We start from the raw sequence: 16432 nt of genomic DNA, 5'->3' as shown, positions 1-16432 counted from the left end.
TAGTTCAAGAGGCCATCTTTACTATTTAAACAGTTTCTTCTCTGTTAATTTGTTCATAATGCTTTCGACTCTTAGGAACTGAAACAACCTCGAACGTCTCATCTCATCTACTTTCCTCAATAAAAGATAGACAACAATGGTAGCTTTTTGAGATTTGATAGGACATAACGAGAAATACCCACCAATATGAATGGATACAATATCTGATCGTATCTCAAACAATATTAACCCAAATTGTCCATGCTTTTATCTTTAATTACTGTGGAGCTCCGAAACAACTAGAAGACCAAGGAATCTTTTTGGAAGATAGGTTAGATTGAAAAAGCCATTATTTTCTGTGCTCTATGCCTTCTTTCTATCTCCATGAATTTTGCGTCTTTAACAAATGACCTAATATATTTTCAATCTTAGCAAATTTCAGAATCATTTCCAGTACTGGTTCGGTCTTCTTCTTGATTGTCGTCGCCCTTCCGACCGTTGCACTGTTCCACTATGCTTTGTAAATATCACTCGGGCCGTGTATCCTTTATGGATTTCTCGTTCTCCAAGTTCTCTTTTATTTGTGGCATAGCCCTTCTAGCCTATTTATTCACCTTTACTATAACTCTTATTCTCATATATTTAGACACCCATATGAAACGGATCCTGAAGTATTCCGCAATCGAGTTTGTATACCATTTTTTTAAATCTCCAAACAACGACCACATGGCTTTTAAAAAATTACCTGGTTATTTTCTTGTGCATCTTGGTGAAATGTTGTTTTGCACTCTTCACTTAAGTTCTTTTTATACAAATAATTTAATCATGTTGATGTTTCTTTTCTCAAATTCTTAAAATGTCTGGTGTTAAAATTTACACTTAAAAGTAACTAGGTTGTTGCTTATAACTGTATCCAATCACGGATCACATTCTTCTTGCATACCATATATGGAATAGAATATATATGGACATATAATGGCATTTTCATCTGGAGCTAACTGCTTCCTTCCGAGCGGCATCTTGCAACAATGTGGTATCAACTTCGTCGCCAGGCAATTGGACATAGCGAACTACAGAGCCTCGTATAAAGCAATTTTTCACCGAAAGCATATGGGGATATTTTTCGGGATCGGTAACACTTATATCAGTCAATTTTATGTTGAGATATTGGTCCACAGAATGTAAGGTGCCGCATATGCTACAAACATCCCAAATTAGTAGAGTACCAGAGAATGTACATTGCACAACTTACCTCAGATCATTCTTTAGCTCTACCACGACATCTTTTCCCACCAGTGATTTGAAGAATGAATAGAACAACTAAACGAGACAAGTATGAGTTTAAGTTTCGAATTTAATGAAGCCAATATTTACCATGGTAAGGGCGCAAATCCAAGTACTTCAAAAGGTATTAGTGGATCAATTCGTTGCTAAGAAACTTACAGTTTTTGATGTTTCAATAAAACAATACCCCAACCAATCTATGGACATTTATTTGTTCGTATAAAATCTGCTTTCTATTTATTAACTCCACTAAAGAAGACACCGGTTTCTGGCAATTATTAGATTGTTATTCCGCAGTAACAGTATTGGTAAGTGTACTGAATACTTTCCCAAAGCCGGATGAGAAAATAATGACGACGTGGGAAAAAATGCAACAGCGGCCTCTATGCCTAAAATGTGTCATTTCGCGAGGTGTTTCGGTTACAGTAAAGTAACTATAGATGTCGCTGTTGTACAAAGGTTTTCAAATCTACAAAAATCTATTTCTGATATCCGAATTCTAGTCTTCGTTCGCATATAAAACAAAAATCCAATATTTTCGGCTTCTCTATACCCTATCTAAAGCCCAGTACTAGGTTTTAAGCAATAAACATTAATAAATAATATTTGCGAAACTTGCTAAAAATTACGTTGCTATCAATTTGAGAAGCCGATATGGCAATACTTGTACGAAAACATTTACCGAATACACCCACCTAATATTTTTCCAAGAATCTCATGACCCTCATACATTGGAAAAACCCTTGAACTGAATATAGTTTTGTACGAATAAATAAAGTGTATAATTTGCGTCCTTCAGTATAAATTTTTCCGGACGGAATGTCTGTGTTTGTAAAGAATCTTACAATGTGTCCAATCGATACGACTGTATGCAAATATAATGAGAAACGAACTTCCTTGTAAACATGTCACATAAAGAAACCAATATAAAAAGCATCCCCTTGTATGGTCTTAAAGGTGGGACCTGAGTCTGTCAATTATTCACTAAAAATCAACATGGAATAATTCGAACCGCTATAAGATTAGTTGTACAACAACTTTGTCATTTCGGAGCCGGTCAATTATACATTATGCGCTTTAGATAATATCAGTTATTCGTGACGGAAAGTCGGTGTTTGTAAAGAATCTTACAGTGTGTCCAATCGATACGACTGTATGCAAATATAATGAGAAACGAACATCCTTGTAAACATGTCACATAAAGAAACCAATCTTTTTATCCCCTTGTATGATCTTAAAGCTGGGACCTGAGTCTGTCAATTATTCACTAAAAATCAACATGGAATAATTCGAACCGCTATAAGATTATTTGTACAACAAATTTGTCATTTCGGAGCCGGTCAATTATACATTATGCGCTTTACAGACTATCAGTTATTCCGGACGACAGTGCTCGTGTCGAACATATCCCATATATTTTGCACATTATAAGTTAAGTCCGAAGGCATAATCGATACAGCTGCATATTTATGGGATCGATAACACATTTACCGATTATTTAGTCATCGCGGACAAGCGTTATCGATCCGACACACTGTAAGATTCTTTACAAACACCGACATTCCGTCCGGAATAACTGATAGTCTATAAAGCGCATTAAGCGCTTTACATATTATCAGTTATTCCGGACGGAATGTCGGTGTTTGTAAAGAATTTTACAGTGTGTCCAATCGATACGACTGTATGCAAATATAATAAGAAACGAACATCCTTGTAAACATGTCACATAAAGAAACCAATATAACAAGCATCCCCTTGTTTGATCTTAAAGATGGGACCTGAGTCTGTCATTTCGGAGCCAGTCAATTATACATAATGCGCTTTACATATTATCAGTTATTCCGGACGGAATGTCGGTGTTTGTAAAGAATCTTACAGTGTGTCGGATCGATACGACTTATCGACGATAACTAAATAATCGGTAAATGTGTTATCGATCCCATAAACATGCAGCAGTATCGATTAAGCCTTCGGACGTAACTTATAATGTGCACAATATATGGGATATGTTCGACACGAGCACTGTCGTCCGGAATAACTGATAGAGTGTAAAGCGCATTATGCTCCTTGCCGACTATAAGTTTATCCGGACGACAGTGGTCGTGTCGAACATATCCCATATATTGGCCACATTACCAAAATATACATGACTCAGAAATAAAGACCACACATGATTGTTAATTGTATTTTTTTTTTTTTTTGAATTTTGAATAACAATAACAGTAAAGGTTGAGTTACATACCATGCGTTAATGCGTCCGTTGATAAAGAGTTGAATTTTCTCTTTGAAAGCAACAGTTTTGTTAGAGTACTTCAATCTGAAAAATATCAACCCTTCCATCAATGCACGGATTAACGCATGATATCCCAATAAACACAGGATGAGCATTTTTCAAATGCAACACCTTTTCAGTTTGAAGGCCGGTATGCACCTCTAGCGAAATTTTCGGTAGCAAAAATCTATTTAAGTCTACAACAAAAAAACAGGGCTGTGTACACAAATTTTAAACCAGCTAATCGCTTTTAAAAATTGTCAATATATGTTCCAAATATCCCTCAAATAAATTGTTTATTATTTACAGACCTTTTAAAACTTTTACGCACACAATGATTGTAATAAAGTAAATGTTTGCTGCCAAAATATGCTTTTGACAACCCTGTTATTTTCATTAGAGGTGCGTACCAGCTTACGAAATTGAACGCTACCGAAAATTTCGTTAGCATAAATAGCAATGCATTTCTTATGGGAATGAAATTTTTCGCTAGAGGTGCATACCGGCCTTGAGGGTAAATATCATTTTCAACATAAATTCAACTTGACATGAAACTGCTCGTCTTCAATACATCTTCAAATTGTTTGCGAATTACAACCAATTTGGCAAAATGTTGACGAAAACTTTGAAAATGTGTTGAAGATAATTGGAGAAAACTTTGACAAAACACTACCCTGAAATGCAACGAAAAAACCACATGGTTTTCAATACTACTTTGGACAACAAAGTTCGTGGAAGAAATACAAAAATGTGGAAATTTTTTAATAATCAATTGAAACTACTTAGTAAAACTAAAACACGAAATGAAAACTTTAAGGAAGTCACTAAACTCAAATCTCTTTGCAGACAACTAAAATATTTGGATGCTGATTCTTGGACACATTGTGGCTTGCCGATGAAAAATGATAGTGGCTTAAGGTGAGTATTAAGTTCGAGTTTAGCCGCTAATTATCACTAAAGTGAAAACTAAATCAGTAAAAAAGTCATAAAATTATACATATTTCCCAATAAACACAAACGTTTGAAAAATGCTAAATTTCAACAATTTTTCAAACATTTTTTCAAAGGATTAGGGTAATATTCAAGTTGAGAAATTGTTGAGAAAATCGCGTTCTCAACAAAAAACAGACATTACCCTCAACAGTGAAATTCAACACATTAGCAATAATATCTCAAGTGTTATCCTCAAATTGAAATGCATCGCTACTCAATAATTTGTCAAACAATTTTCGATGCGAGTCAAATTCAAAATTAACATCGTTGCAAATACTTTTCAACCTAAATTTGTATGAATGATATCCCCACTTCAAATCGAAAGTCATTCATTCTCATCAAAATAAAATATATAATAATATATAATAATACACTACACTACATAATACACTACAATACCAATTGATAAATAATAATCTTATTAAACATATCAACAAATAAGAACAAAATAAAAACAAACAACAAAACTTTAAATATCTTAAACATTATTAATAAACACTTCTGCATTGTTAATTCGTTTTCCTTCCTTTTGGTGTCATAAAACAGCATTACAATTTATTAACATGCGTGTAATTTAAAATTAGGAACGTACTGAACCGCGTGTTAGAATTGATTTCCAGCAGAAGGAATTCACAAAATATCCATTTTAAACTGATAATAGCATATGAATTAAACTGACGATGTGATGCACATTTTCATCCAGAAGTTGTTGATTTCAACAATTTGTTGTTTTTAACAATTTTAATTGGTTGCACTTGTAATGTTTCTGGAAACTTTTTCTTGTCGATAAGCCACTCATTTTTAATTGGTCAGCTTCTTAATGATGTTTGCAAGAATGTAGCATCCAAAGATTTTAGTTTTCTGCAAAGAGATTTAGATTTAGTGACTTCTCTAAAGTGTTGATTTAATTTTTCATATTGACGTACCAATTATTATAAACTATTTGAAGCAGTTCCAGTTAATTGTCCACCATTTTTTCACCGGTCAGCTTTTTAATGTTTTCAAGAACGTAATTTTAGTTTTCTGCAAAGAGATATACATTTAGTGACTTCCTTAAAGTTTTATTTCATTTTTTATTTTCACTTACCCATTTTTATAAACTATTTGGTTATTTGTCTAAAATTTTCCATTTATTTTATTTCTTGCACTTGACCACGAACTTCGTTGCACAAATAAGTATTGAAAACCACATGGTTTTTTCGTTGCATTTTAGGGTAGTGTTTTGTCAAAGTTTTCTCATATTATCTTCAACACCTTTTCAAAGATTTCGTCAACATTTTGGCAAATTGGAAGTAATTCGCAAACAATTTGAAGATGTATTGAAGATGAGCTATTTCAAGTCAAGTTGAATTTATGTTGAAAATTATATTTACCCTCAAACTGAAGAGGTGTTGCATTTGAAAAACGCTCATCCTGTGTTTATTGGGTTGTTGCAGATTTCATTATAACTTGATGGGGAATATCCCAAAGAAAATTTGCACAAAGTTTGTATTCATTAAAATGGATTACTAAAGAAAAGTAATCGTGAAAAAATGAGGATTTTAGCGGCTAAACTCGAACTTAATACCCACCTTTATCGAGAAAAGAAAGTTTCCATAAGTCAAAGTGCAACCAAAAAAAACTTGGTATTTATGCTTTTCTATATCAACAAATACTGGATGATAATTCGCATCACATCGATAGTTTCATTTACATCGCATCATCGGTTTAATTTGTTATTTTGTGAATTGAAATTGCTGGAAATTTATTCCAATTATCTGGTCATCAAGTTCCTGAAAATTGCCAGTATTTTAATAACAACAGTTTTGTAACACCAACGTTCTTGAGGAAATCGAATTTTGTGGTTTTCAATACATTTTGTGTCACGAAGTACGTGGTCAGTTGGAAGAAATACAAATAAAAATTGAAATGAAAACATAATGGAAATCACAAAACTCGACTGTTTTGCAGAAAACTAAAATCATTGGATGGTATATTTTTGGAAGATGTTGGCCGATGAAAAACCGATGAAGGGAACAACAAAGAAAAGTTTTCAGAAAACTTACAATTAAAACTAAGTGCAACAATTCCTATATCACGAACTTCTGGATGAAAATGTGCATTACATCAATTTACATCCAGTCATCAGTTTGATATTTTGTGATTTCCTCTTGCTGGAATCTATTCTAACACACAAGCCAGCAAGTTCCTCGATAGTAATTATTTCAAATTGCCAGCATATTAATTAATAGTTATTTGACACCAACATTATGGAGGAAATGGAATTATACATGTAAAAATGTTTAAAATATTTAAAGTTGTATTCATAGTTTTATTTATTAATACCTTTAATAAGATAATTACGTTTTGATTGGTATTATATTATTTTTATATATTATTAATGTTATTTTTAATATTATTATATTTGTTAACGAAAAAATAATAAAATTTACAAAATCCCTAGAAATTTAGTATTGACTTTCAGTTAAAACTAGGATTGACTTTCATACAAATTGTGGTTTGGAAGTATTCGCAACAATGCTAATTTTTTATTTTTCTCACATTGAAAACTGTTTGAGAAATTATTGAGTAGCGATGCATTTCAATTTGAGGATTACAATTGAGAAATTATTGCTATTGTGTTGAATTTTACTGTTGAGGGTAATGTCTGTTTTTTGTTGAGAACGCGATTTTCTCAACTTGAATATTACCCTAATCCTTTGAAAAAATGTTTGAAAAATTATTGAATTTTAGTATTTTTCAAACGTTTGTGTTTATTGGGATGTAACTCAACCTTAAGTCAGTGGGAAAGCGTGATATTAATTAAAAAAATTCTAATATTTTCGTAGAATGCTTTATTCGATTAGAAGACCCTCCGCCATATTCTTGAGCATTCCATATCTGACACTCCAACCAGTGCCATCGAAATTGGGAGATTTTTTTGATACTATTGCTAAACGATTTGTTTTTGATGTAATTTCTCCAGGTGTCGCTGGTCCACAGAGAGTTTTTAGCAATTTCTCGGTACCATCTGGCATAGTATCGAACAGTTTTACGTTATCCAAGTGGCAATTAGTCTCAGGGCCCATATTGAATGCTGGAAAAAGAACAACAGAATCAATATTATGACAAATTAAAGTTGGTTATCTAATTCTGACGTTATATATGTGAAATATACATTTCACACATACCATAAAATTTCAAAAAACACGTGGAAATAGTCGAAAAGGTAACTATTGGATTTTAATTATAAATCCTACTCTATTACTTTTTTTGCTTTGGGAAAATATTATGATAGATGTTTAATACCACATTTGCTCATTCATTTCTTATGCGCTTTACAGACTATCAGTTATTCCGGACGGAATGTCGGTGTTTGTAAAGAATCTTAAGCGGACCTTAGACGGTCGGATAAACACTCCGACAGAAGTTCGTCTATTTGTTGTGTGTTCGTTCAAGTTTTGCCCTTACACTGCACGAACAAATGTGATAACAACATGTAAAAATAAGAAGAAGCATAAACAAACAATGAAGTTGTATGAAGATTTATGGGTGAAACCATTTTTTACTGAAAAAATGGAAGAATATAATAAAAAAATCCTGGTATATGTGTCAAAACAATGATTCCTGAAGTAATCCACATTTAATATATTACAAATTACATGATGAATTTCAAAATACTTGTCGCCTGGTTTTCCATTGATTGGAAGTGGAATTTTTCCACGTTTTTGCCACAATACTGGTTTAGATTTATATATTTATTTAATTTTCAACCAGAATTGGCGATCCATCACTAATTTCATTGCAGAAATGCCTGTTTTTAATGTAAAAATAAATTTGTCGAACATCCCCTTACACTCAATGATTTGTACCACCCAACCAGAAAAAATCAAAGTTGTCTTGATTTTATGCCAACACGTCCCCGCGACAACCGAACACGACCTTATACTATCGGATTTGTCGCCGCAACGTGTTGTGTCGCAGGGTTTATCCAACCATATAAGGTGCCCTTTACAGTGTGTCGGATCGATACGACTTATCGACGATAACTAAATAATCGGTAAATGTGTTATCGATCCCATAAACATGCAGCAGTATCGATTATGCCTTCGGACTTAACTTATAAAGTGCACAATATATGGGATAAGTTCGACACGAGCACTGTGGTCTGGAATAACTGATAGTCTGTAAAGCGCATTATGGCCGTTCACATTCAAATTGCCATTCATATTTTCTTATGCGCTTTACAGACTATCAGTTATTCCGGACGATAGTGCTCGTGTCGAACATATCCCATATATTGTGCACATTATAAGTTAAGTCCGAAGGCATAATCGATACTGCTGCATGTTTATGGTATCGATAACACATTTACCGATTATTTAGTAATCGCTGACAAGTCGTATCGATCCGACGCACTGTAAGATTCTTAACAAACGCCGACATTCCGTCCGGAATAACTGATAGTCTGTAAAGCGCATTAATGAGGATTTTGCAAAATTATTATAGCAACTTGATATTGAATTATTGTGGACGGAAAATTGTGAAATTTTGGCAGAAAATACTACAAATATAAAAAAATATTTCTGATTTAAATACATATTTTTGATTAAATGGCGCCTAATTGTGAGTCGAGTTCGGCGGTGGCGCCGACTGGCAAAAGTTGGTAGGCGGCTTCATTATCTGGCCGTTCACATTATGAGTTTATCCGTGGAAAGCGTCGGTGTTTTAAAAAGAAAAAAAATCTTAAATGAGTCGATAAAAGAGTAATAATAACAATTAAAATATAGTATTTTTGAGCAAAAATAAATCTTAAACATTTTAAATTTTGGCTTATTCATTGAAATCAAAGAAAAATTTTTTGTGTGTATTCCATTGATGAGACTTTAGCATATGCGTAAGAAATAATGCATAGTATTATCCATTTACTTACATCGGAAAATTAGTGATATAACATTAGGTGATGGCACTGAGATATTCCAACGGCATTCTGAATAATTCCGATCATTTGTGTATGGAGGACTTTGTATGAAACCTTGAGCAAATGGGAATGTACCGCCGCATCCGGGAGTCAAGTCCCGATTACTCGTTGAATATGTGAATGAAATCGTTGAGAAATTCATAAATTCAATGCGAACAGCATTTGTCGTTGTGAAAACGGAAGCATAATGATAAGAGTAGGTACAATAATCATATAGCGTTTTGTTTGTTTTCAAATCGCTTATCTTAAAAAATAGAAAAAAAAGAATAAGTATCCCAATTTCATGAAAACATCATTTACGGAACTTACCCTGAAATGCAAACTTTCGCAATTATATTTTATAAAATTCATATAGCTGATGTAAAAATTCAAATTGTAGTTATTGCCAACCACAATTGTGTCATTACAAAACACGTTTTGATTACGTCCAGTATTTACCAGATATATTTGGCCATTGAGAGAGGTATAGGTACGATTACATTCTAATGAGAAAAAAGTACAATACAAATAATTAACAATAATGTAATGTAAATAGTATTTTAAAATCAAGATTCATCTCAAGCGATGTTGCTAATGAGTCAAAAGACGGCAAGACTGTTATATTAGGGCTGTTTTCTTTTTGCACTGGATGCAACATTTGTATGAGCTATCCAGAACATCGTTGCACTGGTGTTCTATCCAGAACATCTCATCAGTGCCCTGCCAGCATTTCAAAGTTCCATTTCAACCTCATCGTTACCACAGACTCGTAAATGTCACTTCAACCATCATGAAAAGGTACATCAAAAAGTACATGCAAGTAATATGCCATCCCTACTGTTAAAAAAGCCATTTTTTTGTGAAACGCCAAGCGCAACCAGCTTGTTATATTTTAATTAAATAAAAACGAAAATAAAGTTCTGAAAACATAGATTATTTATTTATTTATTTATTCAGTCTTTGGATAATTCACAATATAATCCTTACAGACTCGCTAATTTCTAATTTGTATATATACTTCTAAAATGTTCTACTTAAAAATGTACTAATTTCTAAAATAAAATACATCCAGAATTTGATCAAAATCTTTTAAAGGAATTATACGCTTAAAATTGTGAAAGGTATATTGATGAACAATTTGGTGATTTTCCAAATGGAATAAAGTGATTGTTTCTCAGATATTTTACAGACACGCTGCCTCCATGGAATAAAAACACTGGTTGATAGACGCAGCAACATGTAACTCGCTACTTGTAACTCAACATCATCATTAATGCCAAAAATTATGTTAAATGTAATGTGATAGTGGTATAAATGTTATATTTTTAAGAATTTGTAAATGTTTAATCAAATTAATAAATATCTAAACAAACGTGTTTTACTCGACCACAATGATTCTTTTACAACTATCTTAAAATGCACTTTTTCTGATTGTTTGGAGGGTCCCTTATTGGCGTCGTTCTAAATTGATCTATAAAGGCACCTAATAATTGCACTCATGCGAAACATTTTTGTAGTAACTTGGCGTGGTGCAACTTCTCAATAGTGACGGCGCTTTTCCGACGAGTTTTTGATGTCGTATATGATTGTTTTCGACGTAATGGGGATTCTCAAAAGAGTCCCCAAATTCAAAAAATGTTGGCAGGGTGCAAGTCGCGCCGATCTTGCCAGATTGTGTTTTGATAAAGTGACGCTTCATCGATTCACAATAGCACTTTATTGTGACTAATTTATCGAAAAACATGAAATTGAAAGTGGTATAGTGTCATTAATAATCGCAGCAGTAAATATTTATTACTAATTGGAGCATTTCATACATTAAAAATGCAAGATTTCACTTCTTTTCTGTGATTGTTTTTGAACAGCTGATGACAGTGTTGCATATTTTTGGAGATGTCCTGGATAAACGAGTACTCTGTTTTCTTTTAGTCCTTCACGGCTTAGGGTATCCAGTGCTAAAAGAAAACAGCCCTAATATTAAACCAGAGATGCAATACAATCGATCAGGGGTTTGCGCCAATAAAACACATTTGTGTCGTCAAACGCCGCGAATGCGATTCTACTACATTTGTTAGAGTTTTTTGTTGAATTTCTTCGAAAATTTTAAACTTTTATCACCAACAAAATTCGTTTGTTACAAAATTTTTATTTTTTCAATAAAAAAGAAAAATATTTTTGAACCAACAACACAGTCCATTTCGTCTATTCCAAGCACTGTTCTTTTCTGACTTTAAGTAAATAGTAAACATTGAATATAGTAGTATTGTTACGAATTTGATAATTATATATATATAAGTTTATTTAAATTAGTTTCCGTTAATTTAAAATTTCAAATTGTAACGATAAAATTTCGCTATCACTTGTTGGAATCATCTACTCATTTTCTAGTATTTTCCTGAATTTCTTTTATGTTCTTTTGTTTGCTTACCGAAATGTTAGTTCTTACTCTCTCATAGAATAGCAACCCCTTTGCTTTGTTATTCTGCATTCTCATTTCATCTCATTGTCTATTGTCATTGTTGTTGTAGTAATGCGAGCATATATCTATGTGAGTGTGTATGTGTTTGGCAGCCACCAGATGAACAGCTTAATGGTGGTAGATCCTTCTACCATTGTCTAAGAATGTTCTGGCGTTGCCAGAATATTGTAGTGCTACCAGAATGTTCTCGTATTGCCACACCGTCATATATAAAAGCGCTCGCATGCTGCTAACGAGTCAGTCTTAATTAAAGCGTCAAACGAATAACTTCAGTGTAAACGAATTGTAAAGTGTGAAGTCATAGTAAATAAATTGTAGATTGTCGTTATTTAAAAGAACTGTGTTTTAATTGTCGGGTAATTAAAAACGCCTAAATATAAAAACGTAACAGTATGTAATGTTGAACACTTTTTCGGAAACTACCGAACATATCTGGAATAGATTGTTCTTTTTGAGTTAGTCTTTATGAAATTGTTTTTACATCCTTCAAAAGAATAAACGTTTATCACAAAAAGTATATACTTTTCTTCCAAATAAACTTCCTTAACCCTTTCACTACCGATGTCCACTACAGAGGACATTCGAAAACGACTCCAAACTCTAACTCCCCACTTAGTTTCGATTTATTTCTCGATGATATTTTCAAGAAGAGCCTCTTATCTAAATAAGCTATAAATATTTTCCATATTTCTGGGAACTAAATTGTATTTTCATAACATTTCTTGACAATAAACAAAGAAAAAAAAACACAATTTTGAGACAATTTTTCTACTGTCTCTAGTAAATGGATATTCATATAAAAACTATAGCCTATATTATTTCAGATTCTTTTTTTATTTTTATTCCAACACTTCAACAGATATTACAGATAGCGTTTAGTTTCATACGATCATTTGGTACCAATTCAAGAATTAAATTTTAAGAACAAACACATATATCTTTATAAATAATAGAGGTAGGCCTTCCAAATTGCAATATTTTTTCTACATGCTGTTAGTACAAGTAGAAACAGAGGAAACAATGAAAGTTTCCTTAATCTTCATATCCAATTAGTTCGCATTTAAAATTGTAATTAATGTAAAGTAATTGATTTGGACGAAAAATCAGCCTGCGTTGATATCAGGCTAACATAAAAATAGTAAGCTAACTGGTTGGCTGATAAGTCCCCGGTCTGACACATAGATGGCGTCACTAGTATTAAATGCATATTATTTTTATATAGTACCAACCTTCAAATGATTCGTGTCAAAATTTGACGTCTGTAAGTCAATTAGTTTGTGAGATGGAGCGTCTTTTGTGAAGCAACTTTTGTTATTGTGAAAAAAAAATGGAAAAAAAGGAATTTCGTGTTTTGGTAAAATACTGTTTTCTGAAGGGAAAAAATACGGTGGAAGGAAAACCTTGGCGTGATAATGAGTTTCCGGACTCTGCCCCAGGGAAATCAACAATAATTGATTGGTATGCAAAATTCAAGCGTGGTGAAATGAGAACGGAGGACGGTGAACGCAGTGGACGCCCGAAAGAGGTGGTTACCGACGAAAACATCAAAAAAATACACAAAATGATTTTGAATGACCGTAAAATGAAGTTGATCGAGATAGTAGAGGCCTTAAAGGAACGTGTTGGTCATATCATTCATCAATATTTGGATATGCGGAAGCTCTGTGCAAAATGGGTGCCGCGCGAGCTCACATTTGACCAAAAACAACAACGTGTTGATGATTCTGAGCGGTGTTTGTAGCTGTTAACTCGTAATACACCCGAGTTTTTCCGTCGATATGTGACAATAGATGAAACATGGCCCCATCACTACACTCCTGAGTCCAATTGACAGTCGGCTGAGTGGACTGCGAGCCGTGAACCGTCTCCGAAGCGTGGAAAGACTCAAAAGTCCGCTGGCAAAGTATTGGCCACTGTTTTTTGGGATGCACATGGAATAATTTTTATCGATTGTCTTGAGAAGGGAAAAACCATCAACAGTGACTATTATATGGCGTTATTGGAGCGTTCGAAGGTCGAAATCGCGGCAAAACGGCCCCATATGAAGAAGAAAAAAGTGTTGTTCCACCAAGACAACGCACCGTGCCACAAGTCATTGAGAACGATGGCTAAAATTTATGAATTGGGCTTCGAATTGCTTCCCCACCCACCGTATTCTCCAGATCTGGCCCCCAGCGACTTTTTCTTGTTCTCAGACCTCAAAAGGATGCTCGCAGGGAAAAAATTGGCTGCAATGAAGTGGTGATCGCCGAAACTGAGGCCTATTTTGAGGCAAAACCGAAGGAGTACTACCAAAATGGTATCAAAACCGGGGACTTATCAGCCAACCTGTTACGATGAGCCCGTCGTAAAAGGTAATCAAAACACTACTAATGTTGTCGTTAGAATTATTGTTGTGTCCTTGAAACCAAAGGTTATAGATTTGAGGAAGATGGGAGATTGGCTTGCGTCATACCAAATGTTGCATTTACCAGATTAGTTTAATACATTTTTGTAATCTTTTAGTTGTTTTTAGTTTCTATTTTTTAAATGAAAAATGTAATTTTCTTAATGAAACAATATTAAATTTTAGGCAACAATAAAAAAAATTACAAAAGATTAAGGGATTGTAGCTATATGAGAAGATGGTGGTGGTGGTGAGAAAATGATTCAACTTGGGAGAAATGATTCTCGGGTGTAATTTCCATAAGAAATTAGCATATAAGACCCAAATTGAATCATCTCACCCAGCCAGATCTTACTAGAGACTATGGAAATGTGGATTAGCCAACACTGAAACATATGTATAGTCAGGCTTGTAAGATGGGTATCTGGCATTTTCTTTTCAATAGCATAATAATACAAATTCCTTAATCTTCATGTCCAATTAGCTCGCATTTACCATACAAAAATAACATTTTGCTCTTGAAACATGTTTGAGGTGATCATATTCCTTCTCTGCGTGCAGCCAATCTCCCATCTTCTTCTCTCTATTATCTATGACGAGAAGTGCTTAGGTTAGGTTAGGTTATGTGGCAGCCCGATGTATCAGGCTCACTTAGACTATTCAGTCCATTGTGATACCACAGTGGTGAACTTCTCTCTTATCACTGAATGCTGCCCGATTCCATGTTAAGCTCAATGACAAGGGACCTCCTTTTTATAGCCGAGTCCGAACGGCGTTCCACATTCCAGTGAAACCACTTAGAGAAGCTTTGAAACCCTCAGAAATGTCACCAGCATTACTGAGGTGGGATAATCCACCGCTGAAAAACTTTTTGGTGTTCGGTCGTAGCAGGAATCGAACCCACGACCTTGTGTATGCAAGGCGGGCATGCTAACCATTGCACCACGGTGGCTCCCACGAGAAGTGCTTACAAGCCCTTATGTGTTGCCACAGACCACCGGATCCAGCTATATAAAATTCATTTCAATAGATTTGTTCATTTCAAAAATTATCTAGAGGTAGATACAAGGCGTAACGGTAGTCGACGAAAATTCTCGTGGAGATTTTACCACAGTCCGGTATGAATCTCTAGCAAAATTTTCGTTAGACCGGCGTTATATTTATGATAAATGCATAAACGTGCATTCCGTCCTTAATAAGACATCGATAGACGTTTATCTACAGAAAATTTCGAGAGACGTTTTGTTGAAATTATCGACAGTGTTATCTATATTATGAGAAATTCATTATTGGCATGCATAGATGTGCATACAGTCATTAATAGAAATAAATAACTATGTATCCGTCAATTTTTGCTACAAAAAATATCGACACATTTTATAGGGGTACTAAAAATTCCGCGTATATACTCCGTTTAAAGTCCGGTGTGAACCTCTGTGAAGTTTTATACATAAAAACTGTGGGGCTATTCTTGGTAGATAAAGCCAGGTGAGAGTTACTATCGAAGTTTATATTTTTGCTAAAATTGTTGTTTTAATCCTATACACAGTTAATTGGGGAAATAATAATCAAGGATACCATAGAAAGTTTTATTTGCCTTTAAAGGCCGGTACCATGTTCATTCTTGCGAAAAAAAATTTATAGAAACCATTATTTTGCACATAGAAAGCGGTGTTTATTTAGGTAACAGGGAGCGCTATTTAACAGGATGACATATTGAATTAAGTTGGTGGTTGCTGCTTGCTATTACAAAATTAACATTTTATTTCTCCTTGGACAATAAAATTAAACAATTTTCAAAATAATATTATAAACATGTAAGTAAAGTAGAAAGTCGGGCGGGGCCGACTATATCATACCCTAAACCACCATTACAGAATTAGTAATCATAAGCATTTGTGGGGTAACATATAGGTCTGGGAGATAAACCGCAGTTACATATTTAAGAAAATTAAGGGGTACATGTCTAAGGATGCTTTGTGTCAATCTGACTATAGCTCATAGTCAATGTTGCCAGGGAAAATGTTCGGTTTACCCTACAAGGACAAAAAAAGGTCCCTACTTTCCCAAACAATTTCCCTACTATATATTTCGTTAAAT

The 16432-nt window shown here is 33.9% G+C and overlaps 2 protein-coding genes and 1 long non-coding RNA gene across 4 annotated transcripts in view; all 3 read right to left on the bottom strand.

Annotated features, from left to right (window-relative positions):
- Nucleotides 1-774: 774 nt before the first annotated feature.
- Nucleotides 775-1585, bottom strand: LOC142237227 (U6 snRNA-associated Sm-like protein LSm2). The gene is made up of 3 exons (XM_075308595.1): nucleotides 1354-1585; nucleotides 1232-1299; nucleotides 775-1177 (listed from the first exon to the last, which is right to left on the bottom strand). The coding sequence occupies exons 1-3, from the start codon at nucleotides 1354-1356 to the stop codon at nucleotides 964-966; spliced, it is 285 nt and encodes a 94-aa protein (XP_075164710.1). The 5' UTR covers nucleotides 1357-1585; the 3' UTR covers nucleotides 775-963.
- A 3275-nt stretch (nucleotides 1586-4860) lies between these two features.
- On the bottom strand, nucleotides 4861-5957 carry LOC142235066 (uncharacterized). 2 transcript variants are annotated; one of them, XR_012721783.1, is made up of 4 exons: nucleotides 5902-5957; nucleotides 5616-5782; nucleotides 5455-5551; nucleotides 4861-5389 (listed from the first exon to the last, which is right to left on the bottom strand). It is a non-coding gene; the product is annotated as an uncharacterized LOC142235066 (long non-coding RNA). The 2 variants fall into 2 exon arrangements; XR_012721782.1 differs by having other exon boundaries at nucleotides 5616-5949.
- A 1388-nt stretch (nucleotides 5958-7345) lies between these two features.
- LOC142235125 (cubilin homolog) overlaps nucleotides 7346-16432 on the bottom strand; it is a 33713-nt gene continuing 24626 nt past the window's right edge. The window contains exons 20-22 of the mRNA XM_075306380.1: nucleotides 9798-9970; nucleotides 9441-9732; nucleotides 7346-7604 (exon numbers count right to left, since the gene is read on the bottom strand). Of these exons, the coding sequence (XP_075162495.1) occupies nucleotides 7363-7604; nucleotides 9441-9732; nucleotides 9798-9970 (707 nt within the window). The 3' untranslated portion in view covers nucleotides 7346-7362. The remainder of the gene's footprint in view (nucleotides 7605-9440; nucleotides 9733-9797; nucleotides 9971-16432) is intronic.

This window comes from Haematobia irritans, chromosome 4 (genome assembly GCF_050003625.1).
Source record: "Haematobia irritans isolate KBUSLIRL chromosome 4, ASM5000362v1, whole genome shotgun sequence".
NCBI lineage: Eukaryota > Metazoa > Arthropoda > Insecta > Diptera > Muscidae > Haematobia > Haematobia irritans.
Note: the sequence above shows the minus strand (reverse complement) of the source record. Positions and strands in the feature narration are given on the sequence as shown.